This window comes from Chelon labrosus (assembly GCF_963514085.1).
Source record: "Chelon labrosus genome assembly, chromosome: 6".
NCBI lineage: Eukaryota > Metazoa > Chordata > Actinopteri > Mugiliformes > Mugilidae > Chelon > Chelon labrosus.
This window is the reverse complement of record NC_140342.1, coordinates 1,542,455-1,564,521: the sequence shown is the minus strand read 5'-3', so window position 1 is coordinate 1,564,521 and position 22,067 is coordinate 1,542,455. Positions and strand designations below refer to the sequence as shown.

At 39.3% G+C, this 22,067-nt stretch overlaps 1 protein-coding gene across 3 annotated transcripts in view; it reads left to right on the top strand.

Annotated features, from left to right (window-relative positions):
* LOC311489075 (sickle tail protein homolog) overlaps positions 1 to 20,724 on the top strand; it is a 42,126-nt gene extending 21,402 nt beyond the window's left edge. For 2 of the 3 annotated variants that reach the window (XM_084545974.1, XM_084545972.1), the window contains 13 exons: positions 2,855 to 2,991; positions 3,283 to 3,430; positions 3,533 to 3,851; positions 3,982 to 4,104; positions 5,116 to 5,407; positions 6,485 to 6,586; positions 7,475 to 7,604; positions 7,702 to 7,786; positions 8,183 to 8,401; positions 9,138 to 9,194; positions 11,012 to 12,949; positions 13,328 to 13,444; positions 15,006 to 20,724. In XM_084545974.1, the coding sequence (XP_084402100.1) occupies positions 2,855 to 2,991; positions 3,283 to 3,430; positions 3,533 to 3,851; positions 3,982 to 4,104; positions 5,116 to 5,407; positions 6,485 to 6,586; positions 7,475 to 7,604; positions 7,702 to 7,786; positions 8,183 to 8,401; positions 9,138 to 9,194; positions 11,012 to 12,949; positions 13,328 to 13,444; positions 15,006 to 15,032 (3,694 nt within the window). In that variant the 3' untranslated portion in view covers positions 15,033 to 20,724. The remainder of the gene's footprint in view (positions 1 to 2,854; positions 2,992 to 3,282; positions 3,431 to 3,532; positions 3,852 to 3,981; positions 4,105 to 5,115; positions 5,408 to 6,484; positions 6,587 to 7,474; positions 7,605 to 7,701; positions 7,787 to 8,182; positions 8,402 to 9,137; positions 9,195 to 11,011; positions 12,950 to 13,327; positions 13,445 to 15,005) is intronic. The other variant, XM_084545973.1, reaches the window with a different exon arrangement.
* Positions 20,725 to 22,067: the final 1,343 nt, after the last annotated feature.

The window sequence follows — 22,067 nt, the reverse complement described above, 5'->3', positions numbered from 1 at the left end:
TCAAATCCTTGGTGACGTGCAAGATGGTAGTACATACTGTTATAAATAGAGGCGGGGGGATAGGAGGTGATTTGATGTGGACTGACATAGGTTTCCAGAAACATCAGAACTCATTCTTATGTTAGCTTGCTACACATTTACTTCATGAATGACTCTGCTAACAAGGGGCATGGCATTTATCAAGCATCACTAACAGGAATTTTGGAATGAGTGTGATACGATTATCTCGCCACACACCAATCCAAATCGCACACATGATAAGCAAAATACCAAGGCATCAAGCATGCATTGTGACTTGTGTACTTTACTTCAGAATACAATGAGAAAAGAAGAATAAGAATAAGAAAAACCTTTATTTGTCCCGCAATGGGGAAATTGCAGTTTGCAACAGCATACAGAAAGAGCAGAAAAAATATCAAGAGTAAAAAGAGTAGCGTATAAAAGATAACTTTAGCTTGCAAATTGTTATAGTAAAAAGTTCAGTGAGGCAGGTGTTTATCTTGGGTGACTAGTCTTTTGAATGAAGTTATGATCAATTCTATGCAACCGCTGGTGAATGGTGTATCCGTCTCACGTATAGATGTTGGGCAAAAGAGCCCAACTGGCTCCATTTTTCTAGTTGTGCCTGAAGATTTTGAGGCTGATGCCCACATTCTTACTCATGCCTAGGAAACTCCACAGCAAGAAGCAATCATTGAGCATTTACCTTGAATGGAGAAACCGCACCCTGTCTATAGGAAAATTCACTGCCTGACTGATTGATGAAGCTGACTTTAGCTCTGTACAGAAACTTACATTAAATCCCATCTAATTACCATTTTCATTTAAGGCCGTGGACAGTGACTGAACAGGTTCCTGCAGATCTTATACAGACTGATGCTACTCCAAACCAAAACAAGGATTACATCTGTCACACCTAATTTATGTCTCAAAAGTTCTAAAAAGACAAATGAACAGTGTAAGAAAAAGCAGAGGCTACTGTTGTTAACCATGTATACCTTACACTGAAAGGATACACTGCCTTTTAGAAAGCAATGTAGCTTGAAGTTAAATTTAAATTCTACCTGCTATGGTCACACAATGACTTACATTTCTTCGCACTGAGCAACCTAAAGGCCAACATCATTGCATATTAAAACACAAAAAAAAATTATATTTGCAGCACCACTCCAAAAAGCAGCATGTAATAGCATGTGGTGTACTGTAAGTGTTTATGTAAATTAACACTATGTAATTTTACAGTCATAGCCAGTTTTATCAGTGTAACATGTAACAGTGTCAGTGTCAGTCTAGCAAGGTTTTGAATAAGGACAGGCACTATTGAGAGAGTTGCGTTAACAGAAATATTAAATGCATTTCTTTAATTATAAAGTAGGTGTGATTTGTAATATTTGCTACGACTTTTTCATTATCACTCAAATGAAATATTGGCAAAATATTCAAATATTTTTAGCAGACCTCAAAGTTACAAGATTACAATCAGGTATTTGAAGCAAAGAAGATGAGAGACTGTTGAAAACTGTTGGCCCAACTCCTGTACATCCTGTTATGCATACTATTAGTGTGACAATTCTGAAGACAGTAAGAGCAATAATTCTGAAATCAAATGGAAGTGAGGACCTGACAGGGAGAATGATTTATGTTGGGAAAGTGTCTTCCTCCTCTATGTCCTTTCCCATGATTTTTCTCCCATACTCTATTTAGACCCAATGGCAGGGCATGTGTCTGCCTGCTGTTGAAACTCAGTAAACTGCTACATGATGGATGACATACCCCTTGTACACGCAGTGTGGCTTTGTTGGATGTTGTTGACTTTTACATTAATGTTTCTTGTGGCTTCATTCACACACTCTCCAAGAATGTTAAGGAAGGAGTAACAGAATGCATACTGTTTGCCATCTAAATGCAACACTAGACAGTACGATGTTGTAATCTATGACACCCCTTCAGTCATGTTAAGCTTTTTGGTTATCTCATCTTTGGTGTGAGGTCAGAGCACCGATTTCCAGACCATTTTGCACACCTATGTTTGCATCTTTATCCAAAAGATCCGGAAACTAAATCAAAGTTAACCTGCAGTTGCAAGCCAAACCTGCTGCCTGTAAAGGGACTATAACCTTTTAGCCTAATATCGTGTTTGGTGAGCACACTGCATGTAAACATTACTACACCAGTATACTGAGCCTATAAGACACTGAGAGAAATGGGTTTGGACCAGCCTAGAAAGATCGCTGTTGTGACTTGTAAGGGCAAATGGGCAATTAAGAGAAATTAAAAGGGCATGTGTCTGAAAGGACATGAGATATGACACATGTTCAGTTGCTCCAGGAAGGTGAAGCTTTCATAGTAATTTTGCTGCAGCCTCATAGTCAAACTTTCATTTGAAAATAAAAAATAAAGAGAGAAAGTACAAAACTGAATAAGTCATTACAAATATAATGACCAGATAAGGAAAACAACATGAAATGCTTGTAAAATGAAAAGGGTTCTTTGTCTGCAGGGCTTAAGCCAAAACCGGTTTTTACAATAACAGTCTCACAACACAGCCTGTCATACATACACAAATGTTGTCAAACTGGTTTGCTTAAAGTCAACATGCTGGAAGATCCCATGTCGAAATTCAGTAGTCACTTTACCACATTTAAGAACACAGTCTCATACGAACAGAATATATTCACCATTCATTCAAAAGAATAATTCTGTCCATGGGCCTGAGCTTTCATTCATTCATTTTCTGTAATGCTCTTCCTCTGGAGGGTCGCTCTCTGCTGCCATCTTTTGTCTGCAGCAGGCTATTACACAGTCGATACTCCTGCCTCTGTTGCATCATGTTTTGTTTCTTTTTCCCTCTCAGTGAACTGGAGGAATATGTGGACCGTTTACAAAGAAGCCCCGCCTCCACTCCCAGCCAACTGTCAATTACACTGAGAGACGTGGAGGAAGGAGCAGTCAGCCTGAGAAGGGTTGGAGAAACTCTGGCAATCCTCAGAGGTCGGTAGATTTAAGGTATATGTAGAGAGGACTGAAACAAATCATATTACTTTATTGGCCAATTTAAACAATAAAAACTAAGATTGATTGTACATTGTAAATTGAATCATCACATATAAATGCTACTAAGGATATAGGACTGAAAATAAATAAAATGATGAATTTTATGTAACTCCAGACCAAGAATGCACCATACAGCTGTATCACTAGGTCCACTGGATTTATTATTAGTAAGAATCATTTATGAAACATAGAATTGTATTTGAATTGTGTTTCTACTGTTTGGCCTAGGTGAGTTTCCAGAGCTGCAAATGAAGATGCGCTCAGTGCTGAGGTTGGAGGTGGAGGCTGTGCGTTTCCTTAAGGAGGAGCCTCACAAGATGGACTCAATGTTAAAGAGAGTCAAATCCTTGACTGAAACCCTGAGCTCTCTCCGCAGGTAGCCCATAGCTTCACTCAGGGGTAAAATTGTTGTGTTTAGCGTGAAAGTAAGTATGATGTTTCATGATGGTGCTATCTTTGTCCTTCCTGTTTTCAACAGGTGTGTGTCAGACTCAAATCCTGTATCCAGATCAACCCAGGGGGACCCTCTAAAGGCCCTGAAACCAGACCCCAGATCCCCAAAGACACAGAGCCCTCAGAGCTCCCCCAAACCCCAGCCTCGATCTTCAGTTAGACCCCCTTTGCCCACCCCCTCTGTCTCTGGGAGTCAAGCTGAGGTCAGCTTGGATGGTTCGGCCTCGCCCATCACGCCCCGCAGAATGAAGACCACAGCTACCTCAGTGGTCCAGCCCTCTTACCACTACCCCAGCCCCCCTCTGACACCCAGTCATGGACAAGACTCACCCACTGTTGCCAAGGTACTCCACACATGATTGGTACATGTGCTGAGATGTTTTAAAGAGATAGAATGTGAGCCCAGTAAACAGGTGTTTTTGATAGGAAATAGTCTGTGGTCTACAATGTAAGAAATGTTGTTGTCTTGTGAAGGTAAGTCCTCGCAGCAGTGAGGGCAGCCCTGCCCATCAGAGGAGATCTGGTCCTCACTTGTCTGATGGACTGGACCAATGTACACCAACACCAGCACAGAAGAGGCACAGTGACCAGACAGTGGTAAGGCACACATATACAAACTGGCATCAGTGCTGAACACACACATCTGCATTTCATTTTTATGTCCCTGGAGTCCACTCCAGAATTAACCATAAGAGAAAGAGATTGATTATAGGGAGGCATGGGGGGCTTTATTGGGGCTTATGTTAGTCCAACTGGATATTCCGAATCTGAGGTAAATGGCTTGAGGTGTTCCACAGAAATGCGTCATCATGAGGAAGTTACTGCGAACTCCTCTGGGACATGCAGCGGCAGGCTAGGATGCCGTTCCTAATTGTCAAAGAAGTAAAGAGAAATAGAGAGAGAACGGTGGAGGAGCTGGGGTCAATCCAAGTGGTATCATGCTGTTGTTTCACAGATTGACCAGGTAAGACTCAAATACTGTGGCCCCAGTATATGAGTTGGACAAAGCCGAATCATAATCCTGGCCTGTGAAATGTCTTAGTTCTGTGTTTCGGGAAAATTAAGCTTCCTGCTCAAAGTAGTAGTTGTTCACTTTGCTAATCTGCTGTTGAACCCTGCAAGTCTATATTACAGTGGATCATTAACAAATCAATTACAAATCATAAACTTTAATATAATTTAAATGAATGAGTAAAATAAAATCAGCTCTGAACTTTTGTCATCAATAGGGAAATTAGCTAAATGGATCAAAACCATTTTTTCTAAGACGCTGTAATCATCTTTATGTACGCCGTAAAGCATTTAAACATGCCTATGGGGATTGACTCACTTTTGAAACTAACCTCTAATGGTGCTTTGAGGAACTCCGGTCTGCGCAGTCTTAATATTTCAGGCCCAGAGGTTGCCAGTCTGTTAAAACCAGTAGAGGAGTGTACTGTATAAAGAATGTTTTTTTTATAATGGTCATTGGAGCTTCTTATAGATATTAAATCAAATAACCTAACCTGGACACAGGTAAGTGGCATACAAGATAACATAAAAGCGTCTTGTACCCTTTTGTATAAATGTCTGCCATATTCATTTTTATCATTACTCTGTGTCCAACAGCAGACTGCAGAGAGACACTCTCCAGAGAGCGTTCAGGGTATAGAAACCAGCTGTATAAGCCCGCCCAGCACCAGTCGAGCAAACCAGCCAGCCAGCCCTGATTCCACTCACCCCAGCACCAGCACAGATGTTCTCCAGGTCCTCCAAGAGGCTCAAGCCACCCTGATGAATTCCATTCCTGATTTGGATGTATCAGATCCCTGTGAGAGTCATTTTGATTCTGCCTCTGGACAAACAGCTCCTACTGCATCAAAGTCAGAGCAAGACAAACCTCTTGATCTGACACTGCAAGGTAGACCTGGAAGTCCAACACAATGGGCTTCATGCATCAACATTTCTCATTCTTATTAAATTACACCGCTCAGACTTTTTTTAACATGGATACAGCAAACTCACACAGTCTTTCTCGAGCGTCTTGTCCATTTCTTGTTTACACTAGACAAATCGTACTATTGTTGTTCATACGATACGATCATTAGTATCCTAAAATAGCCATGCAGGCAAATTTCGTTCACAAAATAGATACAGCCCACTGTAGAGATTAGGTCTGGCTGTTGGACATCTGCAGATCAACAACACATTTAGCAGTGTCAGTAGTTTTACTAGTGGACTTGAAACAATCAGATAATATTATTATATCTGTCATGTAATTGTACTGTCATAAACATTCGTGGTAGAGTGAATGGTTTGACATGACGTCACTGTAGATAACTTAGCTAGAGGGGAGGCCCAGGTATTCTGTTTTATAGATTCCTTTTGCATTAATTGCATTTTAGTTGTTTATTTTATTAAAACTGATTTCAGCATTATGCGTTTTATTAAACAATCTCATATTGACACACGGTCTCGTCCATGAGAAACGCAGATTGTGTATACGTGACGACTCCTGGACTTTGCTTATACCTTAAAAATTCTGAATAAATTGCTTAAGCCGGCAAATTCTCTTATATGTTTTCATAAGTACTTCTTATATGAGTCCCACTGTTCTGAATTAGACAACAGAATAATGCAACATTTTAAACTCTAGTAGTTTTTGTATGAATGCCTGTCCTACACATCTTAAACACTATAAATGTATAGTTTTTCTCAAGCTGTCTATACCACCCCCATAATTAAAGCTGCAGTGCTGAATTGTATATTTGATATAGTATATATCTAATACTGTAATATAGCTTCTATTAGCTTCTCACTTCAGTATTTATCTGTTCAATTAATGCATTACAGTTATTTATCTCTGTCGCTGACATTTATTTTCTTTAATTTAACAGTAATTTCACTGATATGGCATGTGGTTTGTAAATGTAAAAACATCCTTATTTAAGCATTGCTGCTACTTCACCTAAGCACATGTCTGTTTTGTTTGGTGCAGCCTCTGTGGAGCAACAGACCTTTTTGTCTGATCAGAAGGAAGTCACACCTCCCAAGCTGAGTGATGAGGTGGACTCCACCCAGTTAAAGCCCCCAGACATAGGTATGACACGAGGTTTGAACAAATAAATAAAACACTGCCATATACACAACACTGATTCATCATTTGATATTGTCTACATAACATACTGTTATCAGGCTAATAACCTTATTCTCATTCAGATCATTTAGTTTATTCACAGTAGTTAGGGGATTGATTTGGGAGCCATTCCTGTCCCATTATGTCAATAAAAATTTCCCACAGGACAGTAGATTCATGGACATTCTTATTTTCTGCAAATGGCACCATAGACCTTACTTCCACTGTTTACTTGTTTAACCATATTGAAAGTGTGTTGTTATGACCAGTGAATGTCATCAGGTGTCATCATGTTAAAGTTAATTTTGAGATAATTAACCTTATCAGTGCAACGCTGGTCAACTCAGTGACATTGTTTATCTTGTTATCATGGCACCTGGCAGTTCGTGGGAAATCGTCAGCATGTTGTGAGTGAATATTTTGTCCTCAAGGTTGATGTGTTGGAGGCAAGAAAATGGGAAAGTGTAGTCAGTCACACAGTTAGTCCTCTATCAAACCATCATAGGGTTGGAAATTCATCTTACAGTTTTTCTCCACTCAAAACATAACAACATGACACTCAAAACCATATCACAGAGCAGTCTGAGAATGGCTTTTCCCCATTGTGGGATAAATAAAGGAATATCTTAACTGGTCAAGCCCACTAACACCTATTAACAATAAACAACAAATGGGAAATTATATCAGTTGCATGATGACTCATCCCTGTAAAACTATATAATAATAATAATAATAATAATAATAAAGAAATTACACACATAGTTTCAGCTGCAGCCTCTCAGCATCCTGCAGCCACAGTGGAGCTTCCTCTTTCAGTGTCTCTGACCACTCCTCCGTCACCTGTTCCATCAGCTTCTTCCAGCACAGAGTGCAGCAGCCGGCCACAAGTGGAAAAACCCCGGCGCTCCAGTGTGGATAAGGAGATGAAGCAGAGTCCAGACAGGGTCAGCCAGTCTCCTCCTCCTCCTCCTCCTCCACGAAGGTCAGTTGATCACGAGCTAGATGAAAATGCTACAGTCTAAAGATAAACTTGGTAAATTTGCCTCCACTGTGTCCAATTCTGATTAATGTCTCTCCAGGTTCCTGGCTGTCAATTCAGGTCTTACCACAGGAAGGTCAGGAGAAGTTGTCTTCACCACCAGGAAAGAGTCTGTCGGAGCTCAGGTATGTTGTGTTTGGTAGCGAATACATGGGCATACACATAAATGAAGTGTGAAATGTAAGTAGATTTACAAAAAACAAATATAAGTGCTCCTTCTACTTCCTATATAGTTGTCTGAAAAAGATGGAATTTACACCTTCTGAGTTCTTTGCACTCCTCTGTAGACCTTACATGGTATGTCAGTCAATTTAGACTCATGGGGTACATTTAGCATGGTCAGATGTGGTTTAATTGTAGTCATGTAGCTTTACATTAGAATGGCTTAAAGTGTTTTCAAAGCTTTTACAGCTATTAACAAAATAAGGATACTGAAGACTATACCTCCTCTCAAATACCGTCAAACACAAACAACAGTAGATCACATATTCTTGCTTTGTTTTCATTCGTATCTTTAAAAGGATGAGGGTGACAAAGAGAAAGAGGCGCCCGTGGCTCCCCAGCCCAAACCCCCAAGACAGCCACCAGAGATCAAACCTAAACCCCAGATATGTGTCCCTAAACTTCTGGCTGGTTCCTCTGCCACCCCTACTACAGCCTCGTCACACAGGGAGGATGAGGAGGGGGAGGAGGAGGAGGAGGAGGAGGAAGAGGACAACAAATTCATGAAAGAACTGCAGGTATGTTTAATAAATTCCTGTATATTAAAACTGAAGCACAAAAATCCAGAATCAGAATCCACTGAACACCAGACCCTCTAGGACAGAGCTTGTTCTTTACTCAAGCAATACACATGGAGTATACAGTATTGTGGGCAACTGACACCACAAACTACAACACATGTTGTAGTTGCACTAGTTCTCTACTTCTGGTAAAACTTTTTTTTTTTTTTTTGCTGTAAGTAGAGCCTTGAGTAGACAGCTCTCCGTCCGCTCTCTCGATATAGAATAAAGTAATCTGAAAGTAAATTCAGATCAGATGAAAAATCTAATCTCTACTTTAAGATTACTTTGTTCAGTTTGTGTAGATTGATGGGAAATGAAGACTTTTGTCCTAATTTTATGTCACTCACTGCACTACCAAAACAGATTTCAGCATACTTCCGTTCAGCATACATGAAGTTTTTTCCTTCATTTGGCTTAGGTGATATGCAAAAATGCTTAAAGCACTGATTTAGTATGGAATTGGTTGACAAGATAAGATAAGATAAACCTTTATTCGTCCCATTGTGGGACGAATAAAATGGTTTGACAACAGTGGTGGACAACACAGCTCCATTTGGAATTAGTTGCCATTGCTACTGTGATACAATCAAATTAGACTTTAATAAAAGGTGTTTACCATTCATTGTCTGTGAGTCCAGTGCTGTCTCCATGACCTTAACATTCGCCTTGGATCCTGTCCCTTCTCACCTAGGTGTTTGAGAAATACACTATGAGGGATGGGGAAAGTAAAGGCATGGTTGAACTTCAGGTAAAAAAAAATAAAAATAAAAAAAATAGTGAGCATTAACAACTTATTAACCAATAGGTCTCAAAATTTGGCTCTCTAAAGACTTTGGAAAGTCTCCAGATGTCTGTTTGTGTGCCACAAAAAGATCTTCTAACTCCAGATTTTTGGTTTGCAGTGAACAATTCCCTCCTTCTAACTCCTAACAACAGCCATTTCAAGATTAACATTGCCTTTGTATTCATCTCTTTATTGCTCTTTCTCTTACTAATAATGATTTTGCTGGCTTTCTCCATACAATTAAAAGGTACTAAAAGAAATGCAGAGCCATCTTTGGACTTTGGCCATTTCACTATTAATTGTGCCTTTGCACACATTACCAAGAGATTTGGTTGTTTCAGTTTTGTGTGGGCACCGCAGCTGTACCTCCAGGCAAGTTTGGAAGCAGGAAGTGGGTCTGTAATCTGTAATGAGTGTTACAGTATAGGTTTTGACTTAGCTGGGGGTACACTAGCTTAAGACAGTACCTCCATATATTCAATTATTGAAACCTGATTTATTCCTTATTTCTAATTTTACTGATGTAAAACTCTGAGTGAAATAAACTGGTACAGAATTTATGTCACTCTGTGAAACTTGGATTTGTTGATATAATATACAAAGAAGGTGAAAATGACCAAAAATTCTGACATAAAATGTCATAATTTGTACTAGCCTTCTATCACCTCAGTGCCTTAGAGTTTTGGTTCTTTCTTTAAAAACATGTGGGTTGCTAGATGAACTCTTCTGTCACTTTCTACTGCAGAATAATAATAATCCTGGACAATGGACCGTACATACTCTATACCAAGCTTCTGAATGAATAAACTTTGTCTCCTCGCCCTCTTTGGCTTCTCAAGTCTTTCATTTCCTTTTAACTGGGGTCAATCACATTATTCTCAAATGAACACGCACTGGTACAAGTACATGCACAACAGAAAGAACACACCCTCCTTTTTTGCACACTTGTCATGTTGCAGAATTACTTTTAAATGGAAACATGGATAGCATTTTTCCCATCAATTCACACTCAACAACAAAGTGAAAATGTGTTTTAATTTTTTTTGCAAATGTAATACAAGTGTAATAAAGTAAGAAAATAAGAAAAGGTATGAAAAATAATTATTTTAAAATATGAAAATTAAAATGCTGCTGTCACCGCTATGCTTCACTGTCAGGATGTTATTAAACAGGTGACGAAGAGTGGCTGGTGTTTAATATATGCACAGTACACCATGTTTTTAAGTTTTGCCCAGAGAGTTACATTTTTTGTCTCATCAGAGGAGAGAATAGTTTTCCGTATTATGAACTCAGACAGTTTACTGGACTTGATGGGTTGTTGTTTTTAGTTGTTGTTTTTTCTCCCAGCATGCAGCATGAAATCTGTGACCTTTCTAAACAATGTACAATTCATACAGTTTATCACAGTAGTCTCAAAGAAATGATTGGAAAACTTTTCTCAATGAGATATTTAACTCTTGCCAGTGAATTGCATGTATCAAACTGATTCTCTGAACATTGAAAGTCACTGATTGTTAAGGGCTCTGGTACCACTCTATTTGTTGATCCCATACAATTAACACAGTTTGTAAATTTAGAATGCATTTATATTATATTATATTATATTATATTATATTATATTATATTATATTAATAGATTTATTTAGGATTTAGTCAGGTGTTGTTATAACATTTTAAGCAGTAATTAGTCATTTATTGTCTGGAAGTTAATGGATAATAAAAGAAGTCTGTTCTTAATTTACAGTTCATGAAGTGTTTAATATTTCCTTTTCTAATTATAGGGAACTACAGAAATGTCAAATAAGGATAATTTACCAGGTGGAAATAAACAAAAGGCAAAAGGAAACGCAAGGGCCTCTTCAACCTCACAAGAGGCCAATCAAAATCCTGAGTTAGCAACATGTGAGCAGCAGTCAAGTCCTCACCTGGGAATGATAAATCACTGTCGTCTTAAAACCATAACAGTACATGGACTTGAAGAACACAGTGAAGGTGGTAAAAACAGTGCAAATCATGATAAGAAGAAGGATGTGGAAGAAAAGGTTAAACAAATACCTTACTTAAACTGTGTACCAGAAGAGAAAACTCTCGAGGAGGGACCAACACCAATCCCTAAGAAAGGAGAGAAAACGGGGCTACTTGATGTTTCAGCTACCCAGAAAGGAAATGAAAAAAAGAAATCCGTGAACACTTCTAATCAGATTAATAAGAAAGTTGCTGGAACAGCAGAGAATAAGGTCAAGTTTACAGCAACTGTTACACTACAAAAAGAAAACACTCAAGAAACTATCACAAGTACTAAACAGACAAATGAAAAAGTTGTCAAAGAGCCACCATCTGAGAAGAAGTCTAATTTGACAGTAGTTGTAACGTTACAAAAAGAAAACCCCCCAGAGGATGGCTCGATAGAGCAACCACCCTTTCAGCAGTCCCTGAGCTCGGATCAGGAGCATATAACATCTACTCCAATTCTGAAACCTCTCACCCCCTTTCCCCTTTCACCCAGCTTGACCCAGAAACTCGAGGAAACCACGCATGGTTCTAGGGACCAGTCTCGGTACACAGAAGAAGGAAGCAGTCTGAACCCCGGTAGTTTGGACGACGAGGGACCACCTCCTCCTCCACCACTGAGTGGTAAATTTAGCCACAGTATCTTGAAGACCAGAATGAGGACACAAACCAAAGAAGAAGACCCAGCAAAAACAAATGGCTCTAACGTGCAGTATGTAGTTCGTGACAGCACTGGTACATACACTTATGTAGGGTATGACAACCATGGTTTTGCGGACAACAATGAGTCTGGTACAGAACCTATTATTGTTATATTGAATGACCCTTTAGAAATTCAGTCAGCCTACAAGCGTCTGTCTACCATCTTTGAAAGCGAGGAAGATCTGTTCCCAGAAATTATTGAGAATGGAGAGGAAACAAAACAAGGGGAGCAACATCTTGGGAGAAAGATTTGTGCCAATGACATAAATGCTGGCTTAGGCTTTAAGGATGCCACAGGAAATCATCAGAATTCTCCACAAATGCAGCATGTTAGATCTTCATCAAATGATGACCCGCTTCCTGAAAATCATGACCAGGGAAAACCAGACACACCAAGAAAGACGGAGACTAAAAGGAAATTCAAATTCAAGTTCCCCAAAAACAAACTAGCTGCAATTAGCCAAGCAATTCGAACTGGGGCAAATAAAACAGCGAAGAAGACTGTTGAAGTTGTTGTGTATGAGGAAGAGGAGGAAATAACATCAGAGAGCAGCCCAGTCAAGGAGACCCAGAAGCAGACAAAGGAATCCAAGAGGTTTGAGATAAATAGTACCTCACACTCAAACTTGGGAAAAGGCAGTGGCAGTGATGTTAAGGTCTCCTCTTCTATTGAGACCAGACCAACCAAGTCTCAGGAGCTCTGCAAGAACACATTTGACTCTCTTAACAGCCTGGAAGACTCCATTAAACAGTTGGAAATCAGCGTGGACAGTATAGCTTCCCCCCCTTCCTCCTCCTCCATTGTGTCTTCACCTCCACAAACCCCTAAGTTTTCCACTGACTCCACTGACAGAGCTCATCTTAAAGGCAAAGTCAAACAAGGAAGGGAGAGAAGCCCCTCAAAAAGGCCAGCCACTCAGATCCTCAAGGGACCAAATCCACCTCAGGTTAAGAGAGCCAAACCACAGCCTCCACATGACACAGGGAAAAGCAGCACCAAGAAACAGGTCTGATGTGCTTCTGCCCACAGAACTTGTTTGCTTCAGTGGTGCTGGGTTGATTCTTAACTATTCATTTGACTAATTTTTCTTGAATCTTGTTCAAGCTCTGATGGTTTTCAAAACTTTTCAGGATCTTTCGCGCTTGCTGTTACATTCCTCCATATTCTTCCAGCTTTCTTCTTTTCTCTGTAGGTTTCTGAGTGTCTCCGGATAAAGGGGAACTTTTTGGTGTCCCACTATCACAAATAAATCTTCAGGCTTAAATCTAAAGGTTTTAGCCTCTGGAGCTTCTAGGATATACTCTTTCTCCTGCATGTTTTTTTCAGTGATATGATATAATCGGTCTGTAGTAAGTAAACTTTGGTTTATTCATCTCTTTGCCAGACTTCCAGAAGCAGCTCCAGTTCTCCTGTTCAGCATTCCAAGTCTCGCCACTCATCCTCCTCTAGCTCACAAGAGAAGAAACAGCAGCAGCAGGCCAACCAGAAGCAGCCTAGCCAGGTAAATGAATTGAACTGAGGTGAGAATGGATGCTATGAGTCAGCATATACTATATATAGACTTCGTGTGTCTTATTTTTTGGAGATGCAAATCCTCACGTTCTGCCTGTTTGTGACTATGCCCTCTTCTTTCAAGACACAGTCCTAGTATTCAGTATAAATTTTGTAATACCCTCTTTAATGCTCTTAAACTCAGCTGACTTTTGAGTTTTTAGATCAGTCGATGGAGTGGGTGGATCTTGACCTGCATGTAACCTGCATGTTCTCTGGGTACTGTTCTTCATCTGGCAGTGAGTTGTGGAAATAGTATTTGCACCAAAAATTATTATCAACAAACATACAAATACAAATATTACAAATAGTAATGGCAGTTGCAACATCCCTCATTTATTACCCTCACATTCATGTCATGAGGGCATGTCATCCTGTAAGCATGAATGTTGTGGTTGGTGGCACCACTGCTCAGTAAAACATTTTTATTGAATAACAGCTGAAATAATCATGAAGCAATTCTTATTTTGCAGAAATATTCATTTTGAAGTAGTCTAGTAGTCTAGTAAGTTTTCTTATATATTTTTTTTTCGTATTTTTTTTTTTTCAAAAAATATTTGATATTGCTATTAAAAGAAATAGCACTGAATTTAGTCAATTATGTTTGTTGCTACTATGTCTGGCCTGCTTAAGAGGTATACCCAAGACCAAGACTATAGAGACCCAGCCCAAGTAGAAAAAAGGGGACTTTGTTGTCATTTGCGGTTGTCACCAAAGATTAAGAGTGTGCAGTTTCTGCTCGACATTTGGATTTAAACACAGGTGCGAGAGTGGACATAACCTGTGATCTCACAGTCTTTGAAGGTATCAGGAGATCAGGAGGACTAGCCTGAACACAGACTCTCAAAATGCAGCTAGCTATCATGACAAGGAAAAATCCTATGGATCTAGACCATAAGATAAAAAGCACAAAGTTGACTCACTGTCTGGTGAGTAACTACTTGCATTATTGATCAGTATGCCACCATGCTTCCTGCACCATTTCTTAGGTATCTGCCACTTATGAATTCCGGGTTCGAGTGCAGTTCTCCTGTCATGTGGACTATGTATTGCTGCCACTGACATGCCATATTCCGTGGTGTCTGTTTGCAGGCTGACAACAGAAGCAGTAGAGCAGCCGGGGATAGTAGCCATTGTGTCGTTGCTTTACGTGGCTCTAAGATCCCAGCCTTGTGTCATAGCACTGGGAAACACCTGTCTGCCTCTCTGTCCACTCCTCACTGCACAGAAACCACAGAAAGGCTCAGAAACCTCTCCTATTCCTCCTCCTCCTCTGCTTCTTCACCTTCAGCTTCTTCCACCTCATCTTGTGGGAAACACTTTCTTCTGTCTCCTTCAAGACAACAGGATTTTTTGCGTCCCCTCTCCTCTTCCTCAGTGGCGAGAAAACCCTCCTCAGTTTCTCTATCAGAAACCCCACCTCAGTCTTACCCTTCCTCTTCTTCCTCCCGTCGTTCTCACAAGTCTTTTATCCCATCTTTGAATCTGAGTCGTCTCCTCCCCTCATCTAGCCACGTCTTGTCACCATCCCGCGCTAACGTCAGCCAAGCCCGCCGCGGGTCTCGCAGCAGCAGCACCAGCAGACTTCAGCACTGCCTCGTCCTCGCCTCCACCACCAGCACCACTTCCAGTACCGCCTCCCAACACAGCTGCTACTCTTCATCCTCCTACTCTTCACCCTCACCCTCCTCTTCCTCCACTTCGTCCTCCCTGTCCCCCACCTCCACTCCCTCTTCCCCTCCCTCCCCATCCTCCTCCCTCCTCCCCAGTACAGTGAGTCATGGGGCGAGGAATGTACGAACATCAGCATCCAAGCCCAGTTCTCCAGGCCACAGCAAGAAGTGCACAGGGAGCCAAGCGGCGCGACTGCTGCGCACAGCACTGACACCCTCTAAGGATGTGGCGTGATGGTTTGACGTTTTCATCTACAGTTGAGCCTTTAAAAACATGTAAATGCGGAATGAGCTTGGGAAAGAAAGAAAAAGCAAAGTTGCACTGTGTTCTTGAGGCAATATGGTGTTGCTGTTTACCTTTTTGACATAGTTGTATGGGTTGTGGAGGGCCTGAAAAACGTAAAAAAGACTCCAGATACCCTAATATCCTTTAAACGCCAAAGCACAATACCTTTCTATGTGGATTAATGATTACAGTCAGACAGTTTCAGTTAGCAACAAACTGAAATGCTAGCATATAAAGATAAAAGAAATGGTTGTACTAATTTAAAACAAGTGATCCCATGGCATAGTGTATCCACCAGACTTGGGTTGGGCTGCACTATACGGTGCTTCCGGACATTTTATTTAACTGTCAGACATTTTTATTAAACTATTGGAGAAAGTACAGTCTTTTTAGTGTGTCCCCACTGCAGGAACTGGGAGCGATCATAGTTCTTAACTGTTTTTACAGTAAAATTTAGCTTGTGATTCACATGTGACGTAAGTGTATGGTAATAATTCCAGACCACATTGTCTACAGTCTACAATGATTGTTCAAACATATGAATGCAGCCAGATTCAGACTCAGCTGGAGGCATTCTGCAGGGTCTTGACATAAAACACAAACATGTTTACATGTTTAATCAGCACAAGACACAAAAGCCACAGGGGTGTGGATCATTTCTGCTATCCTGGGCTACAGACAGAAATCACCTACACAGTCTGTCTGATCACTGTCTTCCCAGTTTAATATATTAAACAAATCAGAAAAAACACAAAAAAATAATAAGAGAACCTACCCCAACTCACCACAGAATTACACATCATTACGTCTACAAAAATGGAGCGGAGAGTGGACAAACTGCAAAAATCAGGGCACAGCGAGAAGAGCAGGTTACCTCACTTAGAAGTTGGATGTATGCAGCATATTATAGGCAGGTCTTCACAGCTCACTGTAGCTGATCCTTCTTGTTCCTTTACTTCCTTCAACATTTCAGACTGATTTGCTGTAAGATAGTTACAAAAATGGCCGTTCATTTGTGATGAATGATAGCAGTAAGTGCTAAGATCTAAGGTGCATTTACTGTGACCGCGCCAAAATAAAAGTCTACTTTTTTTCAGTTAATTGCTTTTAATATAAAGCTGCAGTAGTAGGAATTGTTCATTTTGAACTGGCTGTTGTCTGGTGACAATTTAGCAGTAACTTGAATCAGCATTTAATAAAGCACTTAAAGACTTTTTATTTTGTGATGTAGGGTGGTAATATAATGGATTAGTAAACGCTATATTTTTTCAGCTTTTTTTTCCAGGTCTTCCAACTTTCCCTATATTTTCTCAAAGAGCTTTTCAACAACAACTCCCCAAAGTGTCCCCAAAGTCACGCATCTTTCAGTCAACAACAGAAAGCACCATAAGCAATTTATTTTTATATTTTAGTGTGGATGCTTTAGTTTATTGTTGAGGACAGTTTGCAGACAATCAGACAGTATTTGTGATGGACACTCCTCTATGTTGTCACACTGTGTCACAGGTCAAGATATTGAAGAGAACAATGAGTTTATATAGAATTTAGTATAAATGTGTGAATAAAGTTTATCATTCATTTGATTGGTTTGCCAAGTTTTCAACTTTGATTGGCACATGCTCCCATCAGTCCTCTACGATCCAGTAGAAAAAGATGGTTTTGGATTCTTGGTGTGGAGATGTGCAGTTTCATAGAATATATTTCCATGAAACATATTTCCAGAAGAGGTTGTGTTTATTAGTATGCAGTGTTTACCCAAAGACAATCCTATTCAGTTTGTAAACTGTCTAAAGAATCCCATCTATAAATATGTTTTGATGTAGATGAATTATAGTATAGGTATAGAATTATATATAATAGATTATTTTAACATACAGTATTGTGCAAAGGTTTGAGGTACTAATGTTAAAGCAAGGATGTTTTTATTTATAATGATTATCTCTTTAAAAGTGCAGTAAACCAAGACTAGATACAAATCTACAGTCAAGTCAGTAAAGTAGCTGATGGATACTCTGCTTATTTCCATTTGTAGTGGATTATTTGAAGTGACACTTCAACAGAACATCCTTCTGGGAAATAAAGGTCTGAGTCAGATGAGAAGATGATGTTGATACAAATATTGCATAGCCCCATCAAAAAGTGGGAAAAAAACAAAATACCAATTCCAACATCTTAAACACCACATGGTTTTGTCTATATCTCTTTTCAAATGCAGCCCTGTCTCCTTGACGACATGTCTTAAGTTCTGAAGTGAAATCATATAGTCACTTCCTCATTAATAACAGTAATATGTTAGATTTGAGGTGCATGCCAAATACTGTCTTAGTGTCAAATTAGAGCCTCCTCTGGTCAATACCAGACAGGTTTGACATGAGTGGATTTGATCAGGGACTACGGACCTGAGTTTCTGTTGCTACATGTTGCGTCACCATAACAACTGACTTGTTTTTGTTTGGGGTTTTTGCGTCACATTTTTGACAGGAAAAGCGTAAGAGTATATTGTTTTCCCGTAAGCTTTTAGCATCTTATATCAAATATTCTTCAGTGCAGCGTTCTCACATGAAGTAGCTATTTCAATCACATGTGTTGCACATACTGTACTGCTGACTTTGACTTTGATGGAAATTAGCACACACCTAGAAAAGAAAATACAAGCAGGACAAGTGGTAGGAACATTTTTCTTTATTGTTTTCCCCTTTTAAATAAGACACACATCCTTCTGTGGTCCTCAACATGAACCAAGATTTTGGGATTTGAAAAAATAATCATTTGCTGGAAACATTCTAAATGGCATAAATATTTGTTTGTGAACCGAAATGAAGCCTCCTCTGTATTGGTGGGAATACCCCAGCTGGTAACATTTCTTGCTAGACAGTCAATCACACAACTCGGCTACAAAGAGACAAAAGCAACAGCTAACAAGAGACACAAATCAATGAAGAAGGAAAATTAACAGAAAACTGACAGCATTAAATAATTGTAGTTGAGTGCTGATATTTTGGATGAAGCAAGTTAGGGTGAAAACAGCCGAGAGCTACTGGACCACAGAGACAAAAACTGAGAGGAAGTGGTCAGTTCATCTTCTCATCTCACTCTTGGTAAAGCTACGATTGAAATTTCAGACTGTTCTTTTTTCTTTTTCATTTTTTTTTTTTTTTCTGTAAGGCATCAACATGAGTGTTTGGTTTGACAGAATGTTAATTAATACACACTGTGAGGACCTTTTACTGTGTTCTGTGTATATATATATATATAAAAAAAATTACTTTTGAATGTTTATGATTCAAACCTAAATAAGCAGTTAATTATCAGCCTTCACTTATATGCAGGTGGTTTATTTCTATTTTTATTTCTTTGCCTAAATCAAACCTATGCATGCCTTTGACAGTTTGTCAGTTTAAAAACCCATTCAGTTTACATTCGTGTAAATAACTGTTTTCTGATTTTGTAAGATGTTGGCTCTCATTGGCTTCAGCTTCCTGCAAGGTTGGAGAACTAATAAAGGGCTTCTTCCACTGTGTTGAAACATCAGTCCGGCTTACAGTCCTCTTTTATTTCACAGTGTAGCGGTGTGTTGTGCCAGTAGGGGGCAGTAGAGACACACTAGGCGCGGTTAAGCTCCTCACTGTTCAAAGCTTCACCTTTCATTAATACTCAACCCTGCACTGTTAATCACACGTCTGAATGCCACTGAATTTGTAGACACTCTGGATATATATGTAAATAGAGCAATTTTAATAAGAATAAAGTAACGAAAGGTATGTGTATATTTCTTTTTGTAAAACAATAAAAGTTTGAATTTATGGTCATTAAAATAAGACACTGAAGAACATGCATGGGGTCGCTGTAAGCCCTGATGAGAAATACTTAATGACTATAATTATAAAAAATCAGAGTCTGCTGAAGTTGAGGTGCTAATAATATAATTATTTCTTACCCCAAAGTCCCACTCATCCACCCAAATTGCAATAAACTAATAGTATGTGCATAAATTGTCTAAAATCGATCATGTTGAAACACAGCATGGACTCAACCACTTTGGCTGAATACAAACTTCTGATTTCAAAACAAAGCCCTGGTTGAATGAAATATGCACATATGAAGACATCTTTAAATTAAGCTCTCAAGCTGAATGAAATAATAAGACCGCAATATTGGACCTCTGATAGTATGATGGAGTTCAATTCTGAATTGCACCAAATAGAAATACTAAATACTATATATTACTGTGAAACCAGGGCCCATATTCCTAAAGATTCTGAGAATCCTCTCAGAGAGCTCCTAACTTAGCCTAAACATATCTCTCCTGCCTCTTCTTTCCGCCATTTTCTCCTCTGCTTAAGAAACTCCTAAGCCTCCTAAAAGTCCTCCTCCCTGCTCTTAACAGATCTCACCTTAGGAGCTCTCTTAAGAGCTAAGATTCTTTAGGAATACCTTTTATCTTTACTAGGATCTACTCTTAACTTTGACGGGAAATTGTTAGAAAAGATCATGATTCTAAGAATTTTCTCAGAATTTGGCCACTAGGAGCAAATCTTTGCACTAAGAATCTTTAGGAATACGGCCCCTGGTTTCACCTGTATATGTGTGTATATTAATCAAATGGTGGCATGTTTGTCATGGATATATCCTACTAAAGATTAAGTAATATAAGCAAATATAAAACAAAGATACGCAGATATAACTGATGACAAGAGTCAAAAGAATTCAAATGATGTCAGTTCATATTTCTGAATATTAGCAGCTGTTGTCCCCTTTAGTTTCAGTGTAGTTATGTGGTATCAAAGGCTGCAATGGGGCCCAATTTTATGCATTCCATCTTTATTGCTTTATCAAATTTATGCAAAATGCCGTCTTCTGTATAGTCAGTGAGAAAAGCTCCACACTTTGTAAAGTGCAACTCTTGAATCTTATTTGAAAATATAGAAGCAGATAAAGTGGATTTGTTGCATAGATTTGCCTTATTTGTCTTCTTTCTTCACCCATTGCTTCACCCATTGCTTCACCCATCTTTATCCGTATTTCTACATTTTTTTATCTCCTTATCGCTTCACGATTCATTGTTTGTTGACATGTTCTTGTATGAGGAGGCATGTTATTCAAAAAAGAAGTTTCATAATGTCTCTGTATACATATATGCTGAATAAAAATACCCTCATTTAAGGAACCATACTCACCTAGTGTCTCTCATTATTCAGCTAGCCTTCATGGCTGTTACAAAAACTGCACGACCTCCACGTTTACAGAGGAGGATCCGAACAGGGCCCTGACCCTCCAGCTAGTCCAGTGCTCACAGTCTGCACAGTGAATATGGACACATGCAGGTAAAACCACACGTGTTCTCGTCTTTGTCTGTGACTGAAACAATACATTCTCCTCCAAACACCCTTTTTTTCCAAAAGTGTAATGAGATAGTCCAGCCCTGTAATTGGTTAAATTATTAGTCATTAGTTCCATCATATGCTAATTAGCTCATATGTTAATTTGTGGGACCAGATGAATCCCAGCGCCCGTCTCTGTAATTAGTCTGTAATTCCTCTGCATCCTGAGGAGCCGGGAGAAGTTGGCAGGCCAATGTGTGTCTGATGCAACAGAGGGAGGGACTGGGGACTAATTAGAAATAGCTCTCATTTCTACATTAATTACAACATTTTCTGTGTCCCAATACTTTTTCTCTCCTTCCTTCTCCCCACAACTGGGCTGCGTCAGAGGAGGACATCACAAACCAACAAGGAGCCTGACTGCTGCTTAATCAAAGATGTGGCTCCTTATTTGCATTTCTAATTGGAATTAATTAGGGTTGCCCAAATACCATGTGTGTATGTGTGTGTGTGTGTGTGTGTGTGTGTGTGTGTGTGTTCTCTGTGCTCAGAAATGTTCTCATTTCTTATGTGAATTTCTTCATTTATCTGATGATGTCATCATCAACACCAGCCGGAAGGAAGCAGGACATCACAAGTTAATCAGCTTTGTAGAACCTCAACAACAAGTAGAACCACTGTTGTTCAGCTGTACACAGAGGTTGGGCTGCCATACTGAGATATCACAGCTGGCTTTGATATTGGCGCACCACCAGTTCTATTTCAGCTAAACCTTCCTGAAGGTCCTTTGCAGTCCTTCGTGGGTTTTGCCTTACAGACATACATTTCATATTGACATTTTAGACGGTGGAAATACACTGTCTGGCCAAAAACAAAAGTCACCACCAGGATTTAACTAAACAAATAGGTACGAACTTCCTGTTGGATAATTACTGCATGGACGATTATCTTTCAGCTGGCAACAAATTATTTAACCTCCACTGAATGCAATGAGTAGCTTCTCATTTCTTAAACAATCACGTCTAAAGACACATCCCGTGGTCGTGGAAAAGCTTGAGATGAAATGCACCCATCTCAAATATGAGGCATTTTCATAATGATGTTTTCTGTTCTTTTTATTTTTGTTTGTTTGTTCTTACCGAAGCATTATCCTTACTGCTGTTTTTTTTTTTTTTTTGGATTTGTATTAATGTATAGTTACATTTCTGTAAGTCATTTGTGACTGTGCTACTAAGCCCCTTCAATAATAACTAATAAAAATTTTATTATAAATAATAACAGCTTAAGCTGCTT